The following is a 22553-nucleotide window of genomic DNA, read 5'->3' on the forward strand; positions in this document are numbered from 1 at the left end:
ACAGGAGGGGCTGGAAAACAGATGCTGGCGCAGCAGTCCCGCATGTCAACTATCATCCCCTCCCTCATCACAGCCCCTCCCCTTCCCTGTCTCTCTGTCCCTCCCTCACTTAGTTTTGGTCCCTCTCATAATATTTGCCAACTATCTCACCGTGTAGAGAGGCTGGTGAGCCAGAGACGGGTTTCGTCTCTCTGGTGTTCCTTCTTTTTTGTCATTCAAAGTCATGGGATAGCAACAGCTCTGCTCAGATTGGGAATATAGCTGTGGAGCTCTTTGTACACTCTTTCCTGAGGGGATTACTACAGGAATAGCGTGTGTTCGTGTGTGTTTTTGTGTGTGTGGGTCCAGCATGATGCCTGCTTCTGATAGTCTTGAGTCTAGCGGCAGATGTGTATCATCATGAGAGGGGGTCACCACCAGCAAGGGTGTGGATGTCAGCATCTGTTCAGAAAACTACTCAGAGAATGTGGCTGCTGCTTTGTCAGAGTCAGAGGTACGTACATGACTTTTACTGCAGATTTTCTTTTTTTAATATATATATAAATTCCTCCATTAATGATTGAATCCAGGTGTCCATATCTGTAAAACTGTGAAAAAATCTTATGTAGGTTTATGTACTTCACTTGTTCCAAGGTTAATGTAGACAGACATACGGTAGCCAATAGCCAATTAAAGTACCTGAGGAAAAAGTTCAATTCACACTAAAATGGCAAGCATGTCTGCATTTCTATAAAATACAGTTGTTATGATTAAATACAGGAACAACATGCAATTCATTTTCAATCAAATGTATCAATATAGAGTTAATAAGAATACAAACTGTCTCACAAAACTTTGCAAAACCTGTGGTGAAACCTTCAGAGAAACCTCTAAGGTGATGGTGGCTTTAAAAAAAGAAAAGAAAAAAAGTGTGTCAAACATCTGACTAAAGCTTACAAGGTACAAGCTTACACACAAATGTATGAGTAGTAATATTGAAGAAATTTGAGAAGAAATTAGGGGATAAGTGATTGGTGCCACAGAAAAGAAACTAGAGGATAGGCACACAGCGTAAGAGAGGATAGAGTGGAGGACAGGTGCTCAGTGCATCATCCACCAGCAGCCAAGGCAGTTACACTTCATTCCACAATCCGGCTCTCATTGTTGGTGTCAGGCTACCTATTCCTGCTAGATGTGTCCCTACCTCATGGCAGTTGCAGCTGTTAGATTGGTCTGCTAACTAAATGCAATATGTTCACACCAATCTAAAAATAATTTTGCTGAACATCTCAACATTAACTCATACTGCTAATATATATACATTGAGTGTGCATTGTATCATATATTTTATATATTGGACATTTGAGTACTACTTAACAATGGCTGTTATTTTTTACTGATGATCTTTGAACAGTACACTAGAGGGACAAAGCAGATACAAAAGCTGTGGATTACTACTTTAGTGAATTAGATAAAGCTGTTTGAGTTCTGTTTGTGAATATTCACACCTGTTACACCTAAATTCATAGTCCAGGTACGGAAAGAGTTCAGAAAATTTTAGAGATAAGAGTCACATCTGGATTACAAAGTTATACAAGAGTCATAGAAACACAATGACTTACTGTCTTAATTCAAAATTCATGAAGTGCATAACTGAATGATGAGATATAAGTACTGCTTAAATTAGTAGAGTTTTCAGAGTTTTTGCTTCGTGCGTGGCATTGTGACATCAGTTACATTACTCACTGCAAGCTGTCTCTAGTGCTTGTTTCCTCTAGCGTAGAGAAAACATATTTAAGCTTGGAAGACCAAAAGTAAAAAAAAATAGTTTGAGGCTGTTCCTAGGACTGTGCTTATTGGGGTTGACGACGCAGTGCTCAACATGCTCTACAGGTCTCTCTCTCACCTGGATGAGCCCGGGGGTTATGTTACAATGATGTTCTTCGACTTCTCTAGTGCTTTTAACACAATTAGACCTGATATCCTGGAGAACAAACTGGAGGTGATGGGGTTGCATCACCTTACCTCCTGGATTATGGACTACCTGAACGAACGGCCGCAGTTTGTGAGGTTGCAGAGCTGGGCATCTGAGATAGTCATGAGCAGCACGGGGCCCCTCAAGGGACGGTGCTGGCACAGTTCCTCTTCACCCTGTACACATCTCATGTCCAGTACCACTCCGGGTCCTGCCATGTCCAGAAGTACTCGGATGATAACACCGTCGTGGCCTGTATTCAGAGAGGGTGGGAAGGCGAGTAAAGGGAACTGGTAGGGGTCTTCAGCAAGTGGAGTTCCAGGAACCACCTGCAACTGAGCACCACCAAGACCACCTGGACTCTGTGGGGACTTTCACTGAAAGGTGCTACATGAGGAAGGTACAGAGCAACCTGGACTGTGATAGTCAACCCCTTCACCCTATCCTGGCTGGACAGGAAAGCAGCCACAGCCAACGACTCCTGTCACTGAGCTGTAGGACGGAGCTCTTCAGGAGGTCATTCATCCCCACAGCCATCAGAATACACAACTCTAACTGTTAGCAGTCTAATGGTTAATGGCTTGGCTGATTGCACAGTCTGTTGTGCATCTGCACTCAAGACACCTCACACTGAGACACTTTGGGACTAAGACACTAAAATGTCTGTATGTCTCATTTCTTTACATAAATGCTTGTATAACCCATGTAAATTGGACTATAGATTGAACTGTATATATCATTTTTTTGTAATTCTTACATACATGTACATTCTACATTCTTATTTTATTTTTAAGATTATTATATTTTGACTCTTATTTTTATTACTATGTCTGGTTCGTATGCATTCTTTGTTATCTTTGGACTCGTGGAGAAAACAGTTTCCATGTGGGGATCAATAAAGTGATCTTGAATCTCCTGTTGTTCCTGGGATCTGTTGGAGCCACTCTCCAAGTCTGGTGGTTATTGCCCCAAGTGCTCCTACTACCATGGGGACCACACTCACCTTAACCTTCCACATCTGTTCCAGCTGCTCTTTCAACGCTTGGTACTTCTAATTTTACGTGTTCCTTCTTTCTGATGTTGGCGTCAGCTGGTATTGCCACATCTATCACCACCACTCCCTTCTGCTCTTTGTCCACCAACACTATGTCCGGTTGGTTAGCCAGGACCTGTTTGTCAGTCTGGAAGCTGAAGGCCCATAGAATCCTTGCCCTGTTGTTATCAATGACTTTCTGTTGTATGGTCCATTGGGACTTGGGTACTTCTGTTCTATACTGGGTACAGATGTTCCTGTACACTGACTATCTTTGCACAGCTAGCAGAGCTTCAGAAAGGCAACATGGTGAATAAAGGGGTACCCAAGAAGTACAACAAGCTCTCCATACCTGAAACACTCAAGACTAAAAACTCAAGGCCAAACAGACCCCAGTTCTGGCCACCCTGTAGTAGAGATACACCAAAGAGGCAGAGGCCAGGAGAATCAACGACATGTTCTCTCAGTGGCAGGTACAAAACAACCTGTCAGACCCACTGAGATGGAAAAATACTGGAAGGACATATGGGAAAGAGAGGCATCACACAACACCAATGCCCAATGGCTAGTGGACCTAAGAACTGACCACCGCAACCTCTCAGAACAAGAACCAGTAACCATCTCAAAGGCAGACATCCAACAAAAGCGTCAAAGATGAAGAGCTGGACAGCACCAGGCACCGATATGATCCATATGTACTGGCTGAAGAAACTAACTGCACTCTATGAATGCCTAGCAGCACAAATAAACCAGCTGCTGAGGGTTGGGACCCACCCAGAGTGGCTAACCCAGGCCAAGACAATCCTAATCTGGAAGAACCCAGAGAACGGACCGTTCTCCTACAACTACCAGCCGAATAACCTGTCTCTGCACAACATAGAAGGCCCTGTCAGCATTACTGAGTAAGATGAGTAAGCATGTGGCTCAATACATGAGTGGGGCTCTGAAGGGAATGGGCCGTAATACTAGAGGAGTCTAGCACCAGCTCCTGGTCGATAGAGCAGTCACCTGAGACTGTAAGAACAGACAGACCAACCTGAGCATTACCTGGATTCACTACAAGAAAGCCTATGATTCAAAACCACACATGGATACCAGAATGTCTGGAACTGTATAAGATCAACAGGAACCTAAGGGGAAACACTGATCCACACCACCAGGATCTACATTAATGACATAGGGATATCGTTCAGATCAGACAAGTGTGGCCGGATGGTCTCAAAGAGAGGCAAAATGATCAGAACTGAAGGGGTTGAGCTACCAGAGGGCAACATAGGCAATATCCAAGACAGCTACAAGTACCTTGGTATCCCACAGGCTAAGGTAAACCAAGAGGAGGAAGTCAGCCACAGCCGAATACCTCCAAAGAGTAAGGCAAGCATCATCTTGTCTTTAACTACCACTTATCCTATATGCTGGAGCCTATCCTAGCTGTCATTGAGTGAGAGGTGGGGTACACCCTTCATACCAGCAGGTGGCACTAGACTCGATTTGTTATTCAAAAGTATAGACTGTAAATAAAGATAGATGATGGAACAACTGCTCAAAAGTAAAGCCAAAGCAAGTAGAACTCCCCTGGTGGCTGGCTACAGTATAGTTAGAGCATAGGCTCCACTCCCTCCACGGACTTGGACCAAACTCAGTCTTCTTTGTTGACATAAACTTTATCAAAATCACAGACTTACATTTTAATATTTTCTCATTAATCTTATTACATTATTCCCAATGCATTATGAATGTTCTATCTCTGTGCTGTGGTACTTCTGGTAGTGTAACTTTGCATTAGAGCTTTTATATAATCACATTTCAGCCATCATGTGTTGTTATAGTCTAAATTACATTTCAGGTTTGTAATCTTAGACCTTATGCGGCCTTCAGTAGCGTGAGTGTTTTCATGTCCTCTGATTGTAGGGTGTTTAAGCCAAGCTAACGGTTCATGGCCATCTGTTGCAAGCTGCACAGCCAAACCGTCCCCATTAACGTTTTGATGATTATTTTTTGGAGGAGGATAGGCTATTGATGTGGTTGGAGATCTTCTTAGAAAGACACCATGGCAGACTTTGATGGAAATGTTGGATATTATGAGGAAGGGCTGCCTAAACCCAGAGCTAGCTAGCCTGATGCAGCCAGGAAAAGGGTGTGTCTTCCACTTTCAGGGTAGCAACCATGAGCACTATGAAGTGAACTCTAAATTATTTCTTAAGTTCTGGTGAGAAAAGTGTATTATATTTACACTTTTACATTTTTTTTTTGCCATTTTATTGGGTTCAACGTTGATACTTCTGATTTCGACAGAGCTTAGAATTTTCTTTTCTGATTGTAAAGGGTTTGAGTTCAGCTTCTTGATATTCCTTATACAATATACAAATTTACCACAAACATTTAACTGAGCTTATATCATTAAATTATGTGTGGATAATTGTTGTCCTCAGTAAGCTCATTCTCGAATAGAAATGGAAATTTATAGACCTGCTTGACATCAGGTTTACTTAATTTTTTTTTTGTCTTATTATCACCAATATGTAGTATCCAGCGTCCGTGTAACTGCAGAAATGTGTTACACCTTTATAGCATTAAACTATAAAATGATAAAAATTATGAAAAAAATATCATTTTTTTAATGATAATTGTATTTATTTGCATCTGTTTGATACCTTGTACTTGTTCATATTGAATATGACACAGCCCTGTCTGAAAACGAACTTTTCTCTACACTTTGGCTCCAGTTGTAGTGCTCATAAAAGGATCTAAAAAGATTTTTGTAACACAAACTTTAAATACTACAGTAATTAAATATTCACTATTACAGTAAGAGTAAGTGAGTAAGTAAGTAAATTTATCTTTTGGATCACAGTGCAGTGGGAGTCAAATATCAAGAAGCATTTTTGTCCCCTGTTCTGTGCAGGAAGAGATTTCTCTAATACCGTGACACAGCTTCAGAGCAAAAGCAGCAGTAAGCACACACACAGTCAAACATGCATGCATATAAACACACGGGCCCATTATTACCCTTTTACCCTTAAATCCCATGTTGTTCCAGTTGTTAGTGGAGTGGCTACAGGGCAGTTCCTCTTCCCTGGGACATATGGGAAAGAGAGGCACAGACCGGGACAGACCCTGCAAACAGACATGTTTGCAAAGTGAAAATGAAAACAGCCCTTTGTTGCTCCCTCTCACCTCCTTTCACAGAGCTTAATGAAATATATCTTGCACTTTTTCTAAAAAGTGTTTAAAACTGTACAGACATCCCTGCTGTCAGTTTGTGGACAAGCTCATAGAAAGAAATAATTTTTCAAAAATTTCAAAATCTCATTAGACGGCCTTTCCACAAATTTCCTTGTGTTATGCGCTTTACCTCCTCAGAAGCGAGATCTCTCTCTCTCTCTCTCTGAGTTTTTCATTCCATTGTTCAAGAGCTATTTATAAAGACAGTGAAACACCTCCAGATAAAGTCTTATGTTTGGGAAACATTCTCGGAAATTTACTTGAAATCCCTGCCAACATTTGACTGTGTCATCACACTCTGGCTCAGGAGCTGCTGTGACTAATAGTCCATTAGTACACTGGTATGTGTGAGGTCATCACTTCCAGTATGTGAAGAAGTAAACACGATGACTAACAAGCACAAAAGTGTTTCGTAGCACAGATCACATACATATACAGTAGCCCACATATCAGCTCAGCCATCTTGCACTTCTGTGTTTGGTGGTTGTTTGTATTGCTAGAATACTGTCTCTAGACCACTTGACCGGTTGATCTTTACTTGATTTACGTAGACATGACGTGTCCCTATGGAAAGAGAAAAGATGTAGAGGTACTGAAAACATTTTTTTCTCAGGCAAGGCATGTTTATTTATAGCTCTTTAAGTGCTTTGATGCATGCATTTAAATCATTAAATATTAAACATAGTTAATGTACATGTCTTAATTAAAGTGCACATTAAATATTAAACAATAGAAATAATTAAAAAGAAAAGAAAAATGTAACATTAGGAACAAAAGTTTGTTTAATCCTATGAATGCAAACTTAGCTTAGCTTAAAAATGACACATACCAAAACAGCCTCTTTAGCTCTCTCCCTGTTATGTCTGAGCAGTGTATCTCATGTCAAATGGCAAAGTTTCAGTTTTGCAGGTTACTGTCGATGCCACACTGTTTCTTGGGCAGTTTCATCCCTTCAGACGACACACATATTAACTGTAGACTTTAGAGACAGGTGTGAGGAAATCTTCAGTTTCATCTTCTAAATTTGCTCTATTTTTATGGTGCTTAATGTGGCAACTAATTGCTGTTTCGTTTTATTTAGTTGGCAACAACTAACTCCCTGATGCCAGCAAAGACCCCTGAGAGTTTCTGAGATGTGTCCACTGCTCTTTCGAACACATGCATTCTCACTCTGAACCCAAACTAGACCATAACCATATCTTCAGTAAGAGGAGACAGAGTAAACCTAGAGGATGTTTTAGAGATGACTGCATGAAATGAAACAACTTGCAGCACAGCAGTGGAAGCTGGCTTGTAGATAGCACATAGCATTGACAACACGTTGAGCTGGTCTGGTCTAGGTGGGTGTTACATGTCTAAGTAACATGTACATGAATGAATGAATGAATTCCAGGTCCAAAAGTTTGCCAGCACAACACTGAAATGTGGCTGATCAGTGTAGATTTAGTGCCAGATGGATAAAATACTTTGCAGAAAAAAAGGGTCCTCTAGGACTACACAGACAGCTTGCTCTGTCACCTTCAGACTATGAAGTACAGTGTGTTGCCAGAGCTCAGTGCAACAGACAGGATTAATGGAAGGAGGCTATCAGAGTGCTCGTAGTTGTGTTCAGTTCTACGTCCAGCTGTTGCTCCATGGGAAAATTACACATTACATGATGATTTCAAACAAACACAACAAGCTCGCCAGTGAGACGGATGTCATGGTGACCACCACATTCCATTACAACTCAGGTTTGAGAAAAGGTTCATATATTTGCAGAAATAACTGCAGTAAGGTGTTTGTACTCTTCAGCAGATGGTGAGGTGGTTGATGGAAGTATTTCAACAGACCTGACCTTGATAGATTTAAGAAAACAAAGAGGCCAGATGGCTGGCTCTGCTCAAAGTTATAACATTCAGTATGTGGATATACTGTATGTTTTCATGTGTTAGGAAGAACTAATTCTATTTGATAAGTTCTGTTCCTGTAAAGTACAGTTATCAGGCTTGTAGTGTAGGGCTGTTTGGGTTCTTTTATGTTGAATGAAACATGGAAAGTTACAGGAAATGAGCAACACGTCAGATGCACTGAATGTAACAAGACAGACTCGAATCCACAACTCTCTTTTGTGCTGTATGTCTTGTAGCTGTAGTAAGGATACACTGATCAGTCATTATCACCACTGACAGGAGAAGTTCATAACATTGACCATCTTGTGATAATTCAGTGTTATGCTGGGAATAGTTTAGACTTGGCATTCATTAGTTTAACATGTACCAACCATCTAGACCAGACCAGGCACCCTCATTCCATACCAGTGACACTCCTCAATAAACATGAAGAACAGCACAAGGTGTTGAACCGGCCTCCAAATTCACTAGATCCCAAACTGATTAAGTATCCATCTCAGAAGACCCATGTCCATTCTCTGATGAGTCTCAACTGTTTTGGAGGCATGAGACACCTACACAATATTAGGAAGTTGGTCATAATGATATGCCTGATTGGTGTATGTTCATAACCATATTCATACAAACACAGGTTTTCTACAAATATATGAACACGAGTGAGCAAGGGCTCTAGTTAAAAACCTACACAAAGGTCACATGAAAACTATTGCACAGACTGTTTGGCATGTTTTATTTCAAGCAACGTGTTAACAACTGATTCTTCATGTTGCCTCAGGTGGAACCATATAAGGTTGCTAAGTCACTCATCTTTTCTCTAGTGTCATGATCAGGTCAATAATATAATATAATCTATATCATCTATCTGTCTTTGCATTAATGTTAGCATGCTAACATGCTAATCCTAAATGAATCTGGAATCTATAGGATGCCTGCTAAACAACGTGTTAGCATTGTCACTGTATTATTATTATGGCTCAAATCATCATCATAGAGCTGCTAGCATGATTTTAAACTGGGCTGTTTTCCAGATGTGCTACTGTCATGTCTCCTTCTCTGTAAATGCTCACGTTTTACATTACTCTCAGTTGTTATTTCCTTTTCTATGGAAGTGTATTGCATTCACTTGAAAAGAAAAAAAAAAACATTTTCTAAGTAATTTATTTATTTTTTTGTTTTTTGGGCTAATTATTTCTGTTTTTCTGAGTAATATATTTCTTTGGTTTGTTTTATAATTTTTTGATTGTTTGTTTTTTGGAGTAATTTGTTTTCCTGAATTACTGAGATACTTTGAAGTCCCTCAATCTCCTGATCGTCTCTTGACTCACCACATATATTATGGAGGACCAACTGTGAAGTAATAACAAATAATAAATAATAATACCTACAGATATATGCCACAAATAAAGAAATAACTTAAAACCTAAATATATATGCCACACATAAATTAATAAATGAATAAATCCTATGTATGAAAGAATTAGAGAAAAATTATCGGAAAAACAGGAAAATAAATTACTTGAAAAAACAAATCAAAGAAATATATTACTCAGAAAAACAGAAACAATTAGTCTGATAAAAAAAAAAAAAACAAAAAAAAAACAGCCACCCAAAAAAAAAAAAAAACTGTGAAAGCAATAAGCTCCCATACTCTACTTTCCTAAACTGGTCAATTATTTTCTCTGCTTGGCAGTTCATCCCTCCCTCTAGGGACCGCTGGACAAACACAGTCATGCATATTTGCCCCATCACTCCTCCCTTCTCTCTAAACTGTCCCATTACGTGAATTACTTTGTATTGCTCACTGCACAAGTGACAGGCTAGGAATTCATTAACTACTGTTTGAATCTATTTGAATCTCTCCTTTTTTCAAAGTGTGCATAGTTTTGTAGGATATGCATCTCAATGTTGGAGCCAGATGCGTTAACTGACTGTTATGAACAGTGTAAACGTAACATTTGTGTCGTCTGACATTTGGCCTGTTCCACAAATTGTTAAAATAAAAGCAGAGCTCAAATGGAGCAGGAAGAAAACACATAATTTGGTATTTTAATGTCAATATGGTGTCTTGTTTAATGGCTGCATCAAACAGTTTTTGGTGAACAGCTGACCTAGATTTCCTCTGGCTTCTTGAAAGCTTGTTATTATGATTACAGCTTACATAAATTTGCTGACAGGGAATAGTGGCTTCTGGGAATAGTCCAACATGACAAAATGGGAGTTCCTAAATACTCTGCTTTTCCATGATCAGCAAAAACAGAGTGAAATGTTAATTTAAAGCAGCTTGGCTGAGGCTTTAGGTACCATTTTCTATATAGTCTAGAGATTTAAAACTGGAAACAAGATCCAGCTGAGTTGTAGAGTGAGTGTAGTTCAGTTCATACTCAGTGACAGACTTTACATGACATTATCCAAGATCCACAAATTCAAATTTAGATACTTTAAAAAAGCTTTAATCTCTTCAGATCGTATCTGTAAATGTGTGATGGGTGAAGACATGAGACATGTGTGGCTTTGATTTCACCACAATAGGGATCACATTTACAATCTCACACAACTTAAAACGTGTCTGTTGTTAAGTGAAGGAGAAAATGTTCATTCAAGATCGTTGCATATTTAAGTTGAGACGATTTTCTTAATTTTAATTTTGACCAATTTCCTTTAACGAGTTATCGACTTCTTCACTGCATTAAAAATTAATGCATCAACCATTAAAATGAATAACCTAATGACAAAGGACATAATAAACACTGACAGGAGTCATTGTGTTGCATAAAAACTTTTTACTTTTCATAGTTTAAAAATGTGCTCATTTAAGAACATTTTGCTGGTCGAGGGTGCTTACAACTGAGAGGTCAGGTGTTACTAAGAGAAAACAAAATGAATATTAAAATAAAAATAAAAACCTAAATCTAGATTCCTATATTGTCTTATTATAAGCTTTTCTTCGGGATTGAATAGAGCAGTTTTTGGTCCTTTTTTGGTATGTACAGCGTAAAATTTCCAGTATAGATTTATTTTCCCTGTGAGAACAGGCAGATTTTTGTGATTATAATGAATTAAGAGCAGCCTGTACAGTAGCTGCAGCTCCTAAAGTTACAGTCAGGGCTCAACACAGGAAATTGAACAACATTTTTGTGTAAAAAAAAATGTCTGCAACATCTGAGCTGAGAGGATATACCCCACAATTAGGTCCTGTGCTTCACCCCCAACCACTTTCCTGCCCCGTCTCTGTTTCTGTGCAGCAGAGCCGTACTCTGTGGCAGGCAGTGATGGCAGCATTGCCCCGTCTGTGGGCCCTGTGCCCCTCCAGCCCTCAGGCAGCTCCAGCCCCTGCTCCCACTCTTCGTCCGGAGGACCACGACACCCCGTCCGCGCCCTGAAGAAATGGCTCACCAATCCCGTCCGCAAGCTGAGCGCCGATGCCAGAACTGGAGCAGGGAAAGTCGAAAAGCAGACATGCAGGTCGGATGGGAGGCACCCACCAGTGCTTCTTTCCCCCAGCGAGGCTCAACAAAGCCCTATGGAAGTGCACAATAACTACACCATCCTCCTCCCTTCTGGAGATGCGGTGAGACTTCAAGGAAGAAATACAAGCTTCATTTACAGTGCTGACATAACACATAATGATATGCTCGTTTCTAATGACTGTTTTCTTTGTGTGTGTACAGGAGTGGAAATATTCCATGTTGAGTCCAGCAGCTCATTCTCCTTCGCAGTCGTCCTGTCAGAAATACTTAACTGACCTCCTGCAAGGAAGAGACACACAGAGTCTAGTAATGTCATGTCTATCTAATACATCACTGGAAACAGTTTGCCAATCCAGCTGCCTATTACAGTGGTTTAATCCTGGCAGTAGCACACTTTTAAGATTCACTCATATCAATTAGAGGCCTAAAATAGATCAGGATTAAAGGAGGATTAAAGGCTCACAGAGGCACAGTGTAGAGAACAAATGTTTCATTTGCATACACTGGATGTTTGTCAACCTCAGTTGTCTACATGCCATCATCACAAACAGTATGAGGGGTTTCTTTGGCAGTGGGTCACAGACATTTACTACCAGGCTACAAAGACATGTCTGATTCAACTGAAATGCTGCTTCATTTATTTTATTTTTCTATTACTGTTTTTTCACACACAAAAACAGTTTAGGAACCACTCAGAAAACATGATGAACAGCACAAGGTGTTCACCTACTAGTATCTGTGGGATGATCCACAGAGGCCCCTCCCCTCAACCCATAGGACCCAAAGACCCCAACTAACAACATTATGTTACCAGACACCGCAGGACACCCTCAAAATGTCTCATGTCCCATAACCCATGTCCATTCTCTGGCGAGTCACAACTGTTTCGGAGGCACAAGGAGACCTAGATAATATTAGGAAGGTGGTCATGATGTTATGCCTGAGTGTGTGTGATCCATTATTGCTAAATATTAGAATATTACTGCTTGAACTTTACTTCCCAAGATACAGTTCCATGGTTTTACTACTACTACTACTACTACATGGTTTCTACTACTACTACTTTACTTTAATAATTTGAAATGACAGGTTGTATCAAATGGTAGCTTTTCCACACTAGAATATAAAGGCAACTCATACTCAAACCATGGCCTAGAAACACATACACACAACACACACACACTCCCCCACATCCTGCTCAGTCCTATTAGCATTTGAAAGTTGCTTTTATTCACAGACATCAACTGACTTCCACAAATTGTGCCGAATGAAAATGTTTTTTTTCCTGCGTATTTCATGGGCACGCTCACACACACACACACACACACACACACACACACACACACACACACACACACACACACGCACACACACACACACACACACACACACACACACACACATCTTCTGGTAACCCTACACCACACTGAGCATTCTTTGAATGTGAGTGACGTGGAATCTGTCCTGTGGGCTTTTGTAGACAGCATCTGGAAGTAATCAACTAGCCAAGCAGGCTGAATCAGGGTCAGGGCTGGGGGGTGACGGGTGCACGCCAAAATTAGATGAAGAAGTGGCCTGAGGATGTTGGACAGTCCTCTCAATGATGACAGACTTGAGTTTCAAAATCTCCACAGAAGAGATAAGAGATTTTTTTGGATGGTTTAAATAGTCCCACCATCCATGAAATGTAGTGCTTGATAAATGACTGTCCTCACTTTCAGCCCTAATTATTTCAATAGTGCTGTAGGACACATTACTCTGCAGACACCTGCAGCTTTACATTTATATTCGCTCTTTATTCAGATCTAAAGTCTTTATTCAGACATTTTTGCTGATTGCTGCATGAGTGTTGGAGATTGTTGGTTTAGTATGAATGTCTGAATCAATAAGTCTAGACTAGAGATTCTAGTTGTTCAGAAGGAGCTTGGCTAGCTGCAGCAGTCTTCATACTAAGCTATGCTAACTGGATGTTACCACCAGCTACATATGCATGCCATGTCAGTCTTTTAATTTTCATCAAGCTTCTGCAAAAAAAAAAAAAAAAAAAAAAAAGAAGAAGAACATAAGCATTTTATTGCAACAGTCATCCTTACATCTGTTCACTAGTGGATTATAACCCAGAGAAGAGCTTGAAGAGCCAGAGAAGTTTGAATCAGCCCCAGACTGTTTTCATAGGCAGGAGGTCTGCTCTGTGAGGATGTGAGCAGTCAACTCAATCAACCCAAGTTAAACAGAATGCGCATATTTGTAGGTCAAATATGCACTGATTCCAACAGAAGGATTAAGGATCTAGTGCACAGAGGACAAAATGTGTTGAGACTACAGTATGTCAAGAAGATTACAATCAAATTCACATTACATTATACTCCTTTCAGGCTGGTGTGCCTGGGTCAGTTACCCTGATATCTGTTATATGACTTGACAAACAGTTTATAATTAACCTTCCACTCTGCCTCCTCAGTCCACATAGTGAAAAAAGAGCCTCGGAAAAGTGCTGACTGGGTTGAGTGATGCTGCAGAAGAAGCATAATTATTTGGATCAGACAATTTATTTAATTAAATACAATTACAGCAAATGTAAAAATATAGTTGGACCCTAAATTCTGCTTATAGAAAAGTATACATAAATGTACTTAAAGAATCAGAGGTAATGACTCATTCTGCACATCAATGTCACTCATAGTGATAGTGTCTTAATATATATATGTATATATATATGTGTGTATATATTGTATATCATATTATTAGTTGTTAAAACAGATAGTCTTTATATAGGTGGATATTTTATTTTGTTGCATTGGGCTTTTGGGCTTTTAATTTCTCTTCTCATCATCAACCTTTCAAATAATGTAATGGAGTAAAAGCTATTTAGTTTTGCCTATGAATGACATTCAGTGCAATATATACTTGAGTAAAAGTTATCACCACTGTGTTTCACACCACAGACTCTGTCTCCTCTTACACAGGATCCTGATGCTCATGCCGAATGGTGTGTGTTGTGTCTTTGTAGAGTCAAAAATCCAGCATCAACACTCTTCATGGAGACGACAGCTGTACAGCAACAGACGACTCGGCCAGCCAGTGGTCTGCTGCAGTGGACAGTGAAGAAGAGAGAAACATTGCCTTAGAGAAGAGCATGTAGGTGTTGAACCCAACATCAAAGGAGCGGTTTGAACATTTTGGAATTGCACTTATTGGCTCTCTAAGAGAGAACTGGTGAGAGGACTGAAAGCACTCTCTGCTCAGAGGCTAAAAACAACTCAAACCTTCAAACTTTCAAATTTTCAAACATTAAAGGTGACAGAATCTTCCATCCCTCACAAATCAAGCCAGCTTACATATTAAAGATAATTTTACCTATGTATAAATCCAGGCCTTCTGTTCTCCCTGCTGTCTCCCTACATTCAATATTCAACTATACAAATAATACACAGGTTCAAATATTCTTTTTTTAAAATTGTTATTCTGTATTTTGTTCACGTCACAAAGCGATGTGTTTTGGCCTCAGTAGTTGGCTGATGGGAGCGAGCTGCACTGTTAACTTCTCTTCTGCTAATATTGCAGCATGCCTCTGGGATTTCACCTGGGGACTGAATAGGCTCTGGGAATCTGACAGTCAGTGTATAATAGGGGCGGGTCCTACCGTGTACAGGTCTAGATTAACAGGTCTAGTGCGGCGCTCTGTGTGAGCTGGTGCACTGTTGAGGCAGCTCCACTCTTGTGAGTGCTGACTGAAAAAAATAAAATAATAAATAATAAAATAATAAAATAATAAAATATGTTGGATTCATGTTAATGTGCATTTAAAGAAATTTAAATTTGTGGTGGAAAATAAAAAAAATTAAAAAAAATAGAAAATATCTAATCAGCCAAAGATTTTGTGACACTCCGCGGTACCTCAGTGAACACCCGTTGAAGACCTATGGTCTTATCTAACTCTCATTAGTCATGCCACTTAATTTCTCAAGGTGTCAAACTATTCTCTGAACACATGCATTTCTGGTTTTGTTTTGCCAGAATGCAAATGAATTATTAATTTTTTTGTTCGTCCTAATTTATAATATCCCTTTTCTTCTCAGATATGTTCTGACAGAGCTCATAGAGACAGAGAGGTTGTATGTTGATGATCTGGGACTCATCGTGCAGGTACTTTGTCTCATTTCAACATGTCATTTTTAAAGACAACAAGTAACAAACATTTTTTAGAAATTATTATCTACTGATGTGTGTTTGTATAGGGCTACATGTCCACAATGGCCAGTCAGGGAGTTCCCGAAGACATGAGAGGGAAGGACAGGATTGTGTTTGGAAACATCCACCAGATCTACGACTGGCACAAGGAGTGAGTTGAAAATTAAAAATCCCTCCTCTGTCTCCAATCCCTCTCTTGTTCACCAGTCAAGCAAAACATTATGACCACCTTCCTAATATTGTGTAGGCCTTCCTTGTGTTATTTATTCCTCCTGTTGGTTCACTATGTGTCATGTCCCCCTGCAGCTGTTAGTTTCCTGCCTCTGAGAGTGTGTGTGTTCTTTAATTCTGCTGGATGACTGTTCCAACCTGACCCTTCTCTGTGTCGTGTCACACAGTTATTTCCTGGGAGAGCTGGAGAAATGTGTGGGTGATCCAGACAGCCTGGCCGAGCTCTTCATCAAACATGTGAGTCTAAATATCAGCAGCAACAGGTGTTAATGGGAAGTTTCTTAATGTTATCTCTGCATGTTTGTTCGAGGGTTCATGTGTGTCATCTCGGCCCTGCCTCGACAGTCTTATGGCTCGGCCAGTGTTGTGAAGATGTGTTTTTATTTCTGTGAATCAGTTTGAAGTTTGACTAAAGAGCTCTCAAAGCCGGAAATGGGTGTTTAAGATTCTCCGCAGAGACTCTCAAAGCTCTATATAAACTTTTCACCCCGTCTTATTAAGCTGTTTTATTCCAAACTTTGGAAAAACATCCGATGACAAATTGAAAACAGATTTCCACATAGAGAAAACACAAACCAGCTGATAAACTCAAATACTTTTAAGAAGCCACTTGAGTCACACTGATTCGGGGTTGTAAAACATCAAAACATGGAAATGGTCTGAGACGGTAAATAGTTTTTTTTTTTTTTTTTGAGTTTCAGTGTGTAGTTACAGCCAGAATATTTTGATTTGACCAAGCTAATTAAGCCACAGTGAGTTAAACCATTCTTTATCAGTCACTGGAAGTAAGCAAGAGTCCTTCTATGATGTACAACCAAATACTCTGGAGTGGGATGCAAACAATTTTTGAATTAAACATTTAAAAAGAATTGGTTCAGAAACAAAAATTTGTTCTCTGTCCATCTGCCAAATCAAGCTTTGTCTCTGTCAACCTCCCAGGAGCGACGTCTTCACATGTACGTTGTTTACTGCCAGAACAAACCCAAGTCAGAGCACATTGTCTCTGAGTACATTGAGACTTACTTTGAGGTGAGAGCACAACTTTTTTTAACACGTTTGAAGTGTGACTCATTTTCTTTGAACACTTAAAGCCACAAGTCTTAACTTTTTGTCTTTTGACAGGAACTCAGGCAGCAGCTGGGTCACAGGCTGCAGCTCAATGACCTGCTCATCAAACCTGTTCAGAGGATCATGAAGTATCAGCTACTGTTAAAGGTAGTTTTATTTATTTATTTATTTGTTTGTGTGTCTGTGTGTGCATGCTACTGGTACATGATAATTTGACATGATTTGTACATTTACATGTTGGACTGAGAAAGAGTACAGTGTTTTCTATTAATTTAATTTTTTTTTTTTTAACCATGTAGTCATGGAAAGCTTTGTACTCTTTTGTATTCTCTTGTCTATGGGCATTGGTTCCTCATTTTTAAAATAAAAGGGCACTTTTCTTCTTTCGCATTAAAATGATAAAACACTGTCCCTGAAAGCGCTCTCTGTTTCTATCCGCCAGGACTTCCTGAAGTACTACAGCAAAGCTGGGAGGGATGTTGAAGAGCTTCAGGTACAAACTCCTTATGGAATTTAAATTCCTACAAAGTACCTATAAATAGGCTCAATGTCTGTGTTATCTGCCATAATCCAAAATCATGTTTTCACTTTTGCTGTTTGTCTTTGGTCGATCAGAAAGCGGTGGAGGTGATGTGTTTTGTACCAAAGCGCTGCAATGATATGATGAATGTGGGAAGGCTCCAGGGTTTTGAGGTAACGTTTCTCATTTAGTTTTACTGGTTTTATAACAAATAAGATGCATATAGTTGGCCTATGTTCTTTGTCAATATTTTTTATGACTCACTCGTTGCCTCAGGGGAAAATCACAGCTCAGGGGAAGCTGCTCCAGCAGGATACCTTCTCTGTCAGCGAGCAGGAAAGCAACTTCCTGTCCAAAGCCAAGGAGAGGCGGGTCTTCCTGTTTGAGCAGTTGGTCATCTTTAGTGAGCCAATTGATAAGAAAAAAGGCTTCTCTCTGCCAGGGTATACTTTCAAAAACAGCATCAAGGTAAGAGTGAGACTACATTTTAATACACCGTTGTTGTTTTTCCTCAGTGTTTAACATGAGAGCTGTGTCCTGTGCAGGTCAGCTGCTTGGGTGTAGAGGAGCACTCAGAAGAGGACCCCTGCTGTCTGGTCCTGACCTCCAGGGGCACCGACAGCAGCGTGACGCGCTTCATCATGCACGCATCATCTGCGGAAATACAGCAAGCCTGGCTCAATGACGTGGTCCAGATCCTAGAGACTCAGAGGAACTTCCTTAATGGTACCAGGGCTTAGTTGTTCAAAGAGGTTCAACAGCTCGGTGCGTGAGTAATGTGACATGTCTTCCTGTCCACTGCAGCCCTTCAGTCTCCTATAGAATACCAACGCAGGGAAAGCAACTCAAACAGCCTGGGAAGGAACATGCAGTCTCCAGCTGTGCTGGCCTCTGGCCTCCGGCCTCACTCCTCAGCCTCCATGGAGAGACGTCAGCAGCCCTGTCTGCTATCTTACAACACCTCCCTGCCCTCTCTGCACTCAGTCCTACACAGCCCGGCCTCCAAGGCTGTAAGTATAAAAATCACCATAATGTATGTGTACAAGCACGCATCCCACATACACAACTTTTGCCTTGTTTCTCTCTCTGTTCAAAGGTTTCTAATCCTTGTGCTGTGACACCTCAAGCCACTCTCACAGCCCTTTCTTCACACCAGCAACTGAGATGCGACTGTGGGACGTCCAGCTGTCTGCAGACATGCAGCTGTCACATCCTGCAGGTACTTCAGTCTTCTGTTACACAGGCAGAGGGAGGAGGCAGAGGGAGAAGAGGAGGAGGAAGGTATTCAGATGCTCAGTATTAACATCAGGCTTTAAGGAATTCATTCACCTTGGAGTATCTTTCTATGCATATCTTACACAGCATCATTAATGAAATGTCTACACCTCAGATTCAAGTGAACGTTGTTCTGCTTTTGGTTTTTGCAGCACTGAAGAAGTACGTTGGTTTGAGGGAGACGGAGTCTTAAGATAATAATGCTTCAGCTGAGATGAGATGACACGAGCTGTTACTAATCTGATTTTTAAATGATGCAACTTTTTAAAAATCTTGTTTTTACCAAGTTTACATGAACCTTTAAAGAGGAACTATTGCTGGTAAATTATTACAGTGTTACATTCTTTGGATTTTAATCGGTCATTTCAGACACATGTTATCTGTTTGTTGCCATAATCACCAGCAATGAAGGGAAATGACTCTCTGGTTGCCTTTGTGAAATATCCTGTTTTTGTTTCTGTGTGGATTTAGAAACCTGGTCGCCCTAACCTGCAGCCCATGTCACTCAGTCTTCCAGTTTATGGAAAACTCACTGACCTGCTGTTTTATCAGGCTTCCACCAACATGTGGAAATGGTCTGATCGCAGTTCTCTTATTAGTTGTGCTGATCTGGCCCGATCCCGCAAAGTTGTCCTCTTCACTCCCGCTTTGTGTTTCTGGACCAGCTGTGCTTTCATTGTGTTTGGGATGCACAAGAGTACAGACGAGTTTCCTATGAGAATGCTCTTGAGAATTGGTCCTCCTGACACTTTTCTTGCTCAGTTTTTGTTATGCAACACATTCACAATATTATTTGGATAAAAAACTGTATATTACCAGGTTAAAATAGCAATATGATTTCCTAATGTTAAGTAGAAGTAAAAAAAAAAAAAAAGAACTGTACCAAAAATATTAACCCATCAACGCTGATAAGGTTAATAAGGCATAACACTGTGACCACTGACAGGAGGAGTAAATAACATTGACCATCTTGTGACAATTCAATGTTCTGCTGGGAAACTTGAAGCCTTTACTGGAAAATGTGTTCTTTAAGATTTTTGTTTGTTTAGACATGATGCCAGGTTTTTTTCTGCAGCCATGTGTAAACTGAGAAGACTGTGGGTGGTTGATCTGTATACTGAGCAGACGGAGGACGTGAGTGTGTGAAAAAAAATACAAAGCAGAGATACAGTAGACAGGATAGTGGAAGCAAATATTTCTTTCTCTTTCTGTGAGCATCTTCCTCTTCATTTAATGGGAACTCTTGGTGAATGTAATGCACATGAACTACACTGATCAGCCAAAACATTAAAACCATTGACAGGAGAAGTGAATAACATTGACCATCTTATGACAATTCAGTGTTCTGCTGGGAAACTTTTATACCTGGTATTCATTCATGTTGATGTTACTTAGACATGTAGCACCCACCTAGACCAGACCAGACACCCTCACCCCAGCATCATCAATCATCTGTTCAATGGAAAAACAAAACATGTTGACTGACTTCCTGAAACTCTCAAATAAATATATTAATCTTTTGTTCTCAGGGTGTGACGTCAGGTTTCCAGACAATCACATTTAGTGATGGTGGGACATATTTGCCACAGAGAGAAAACAACCTGGACCAGCTAAAGGAGACGGAGCAGTGAATCCCTGTGGAGTCTGAGTGCTCACTCTTGTACAGAAGTCTTCACGTAATGTCTCACATTTCCTTCCAGTATAATTATGGTGCAGGCTTATTTGGAATTTGGTGTTAAATAATTATAGTGATTTGATTGTGTTAATTTGAATATGTGTGCTTAAAAACCTATTGTATACTGCAGATGACCTGAGCTGAGATGTGAGTTGCTGAGTGTGTGGAAAGTTTCATTTAAAAATTACCACAGAAACTGTGCTTCATGGTATAAAAGTTGACATTTCTTACTCTTTCCGCTGAAAATTCCTTGATAGATATTTTTGTAATGCATGATATTTTTCTTAAAGGAACTAATTTCACTTTATTGCCCCAGCTGAGAACAGACACCTCAAATCCCTTGAGGCAGTTTAAAGAAAAACCCTCAAACCACCAAACTCTTGAAAGGTCTGAGCGATTGTGAAGTTTTGACTTCAGCCCCTGGGACCTGAATCCCTACTAGCTGTGTGTGTATTTGTGCGTTTTTCTCCGCTGATTAGCAAATAGCTGTGTTTTCCGTTTGCTGGGCTATTTTCACCCTGCCATTGTCAGTGTTATCTGGACCAAACACATTTGCAAAATCACACAAGGCGCACGTCATAATCAAGCAGATAGAGGAAAAAGGGAACAAAGATAAAACCGAGGTGCTCATCTGTCATTGTCGTCTTGAATGTAAATACTCATGTGAGCGCGTATGTGTGTGGGAGCATGTCAATAAAAACCTGACATCCTGATGCACATGTAGAAATAAAGAGAAATGATGTCAAAATAATTTTTATTTCTGTTTCTAACCCTAACCCTAATGTGACACATGGAGAAATCTGCTTTATTCTCCTATTAATGGATATGTGTGTTCTGCATTTCACCCATCAGTTCTTACACACACAAAAAGCAGTGAGCAGCCACATGCTATCTATTTCTATACAAATTCAAACCGATGACCCTCGAGTTCCTGGCCCGCTTCTCAAACCAATACCCCACAATAAGAGGGTGAAAACCTGCTCTACTGCTTTATTACATTTATTGTCGGAAGCACCTACCCTCACTTTATAATGGTGTACAGTGCATATAAATGTCTTTGTGTTGTAGATATTCTTTTTTGAAACAGAGCACCGCATTAAATCAGAAGTTTGCTCTGGATTCCTCCTGGCCTACACCACCCTCTAGTGGTGGACAGTGCTCATGATCTTTAAATTAGCACGTCATAACCACCATTCAATTCCATCTCATGTTGTTTATGTCAAAGATTATATTTCACTGTATGAATGATAATGTGTTTAGGTGAGTTTAATGTGTATTGTTAAACAATGAGATGTTGGCATTTTGATGTTTTACCTCCCATCAATGGCTGTTGCTGTGAATCCCTGACAACACAAGACCAGCAGCAACACTCAAAAGACTTCCTGAAACCGCCTGAGTCCCTTGGACACAGTGATCTTGTTGTCCTGCAGCCATCGGACCATATGACGCAGTGGGTCCCAAAGTCTTATTGTTAATTCACATGGTCGTTTAGTGGCTGGGAGCTCTGACTTACACAGCACAGTGCATTTACACAAACATGCCCTCTGGCAAGTCTGCACACTCAAATCCACAAATTGTGCTGAACCCAGGGTGCTGCTTAAAGTGTATGCAGACCTTGTCTTCTTAATTGTGTTGTTTGTGTTATGAGTGAGCAGCACAGTTGCTTTTTTTAACTTATATATGTATTTAGGTCAGCTCAATCTCTTTACCTGCACCCTTTGTCTGCACAAGTTTCCTTCTACAATCCAAAGACATGCAGCTCAGGTGAAATAAATTAAAACATATATTAAAGTCCATAATCCTACTTAAATAACATAAATATTAGCATCCAAACCTTTCTTTCTGATTCAGTAATCTGCATTGGCATTCCTGTATATGTTGCACATATGTACATGTAGCACCCACCTAGACTCGACCAGACACCCCCACCCCATAGCAATGACACTCCTTGATGGCAGCAGCCTTACACACACACACACACACACACACACACACACACACACACACACACACACACACACA

The 22553-nt window shown here is 40.2% G+C and overlaps 1 protein-coding gene across 2 annotated transcripts; it reads left to right on the plus strand.

Annotated features, from left to right (window-relative positions):
- The first annotated feature begins 116 nt into the window (after positions 1-116).
- On the plus strand, positions 117-21279 carry arhgef25b (Rho guanine nucleotide exchange factor (GEF) 25b). Of its 2 annotated transcripts, none has more exons than XM_047584186.1 (16): positions 117-493; positions 11350-11672; positions 11773-11877; positions 14582-14709; positions 15651-15717; positions 15810-15913; positions 16161-16230; positions 16933-17022; positions 17116-17208; positions 17504-17554; positions 17677-17754; positions 17858-18049; positions 18127-18307; positions 18386-18591; positions 18678-18800; positions 20386-21279. In XM_047584186.1, the coding sequence occupies exons 1-16, from the start codon at positions 388-390 to the stop codon at positions 20485-20487; spliced, it is 2019 nt and encodes a 672-aa protein (XP_047440142.1). In that variant the 5' UTR covers positions 117-387; the 3' UTR covers positions 20488-21279. The 2 variants fall into 2 exon arrangements, with proteins under 2 accessions (XP_047440142.1, XP_047440141.1); XM_047584185.1 differs by having other exon boundaries at positions 119-493; positions 11347-11672.
- Positions 21280-22553: the final 1274 nt, after the last annotated feature.

Source organism: Mugil cephalus, chromosome 4 (assembly GCF_022458985.1).
Source record: "Mugil cephalus isolate CIBA_MC_2020 chromosome 4, CIBA_Mcephalus_1.1, whole genome shotgun sequence".
Taxonomy (NCBI): Eukaryota; Metazoa; Chordata; class Actinopteri; order Mugiliformes; family Mugilidae; genus Mugil; species Mugil cephalus.

What these genes read in the sequence shown, in the direction of transcription:
- arhgef25b (XM_047584185.1), top strand. Translation starts at nt 388, where the DNA reads ATGTGTATCATCATGAGAGGGGGTCACCACCAGCAAGGGTGTGGATGT. An exon ending in CCGAGCTCTTCATCAAACAT is followed by an intron (nt 16,231 to 16,932) that starts GTGAGTCTAAAT and finishes TCAACCTCCCAG; the next exon opens with GAGCGACGTCTTCACATGTA. An exon ending in ACATTGAGACTTACTTTGAG is followed by an intron (nt 17,023 to 17,115) that starts GTGAGAGCACAA and finishes GTCTTTTGACAG; the next exon opens with GAACTCAGGCAGCAGCTGGG.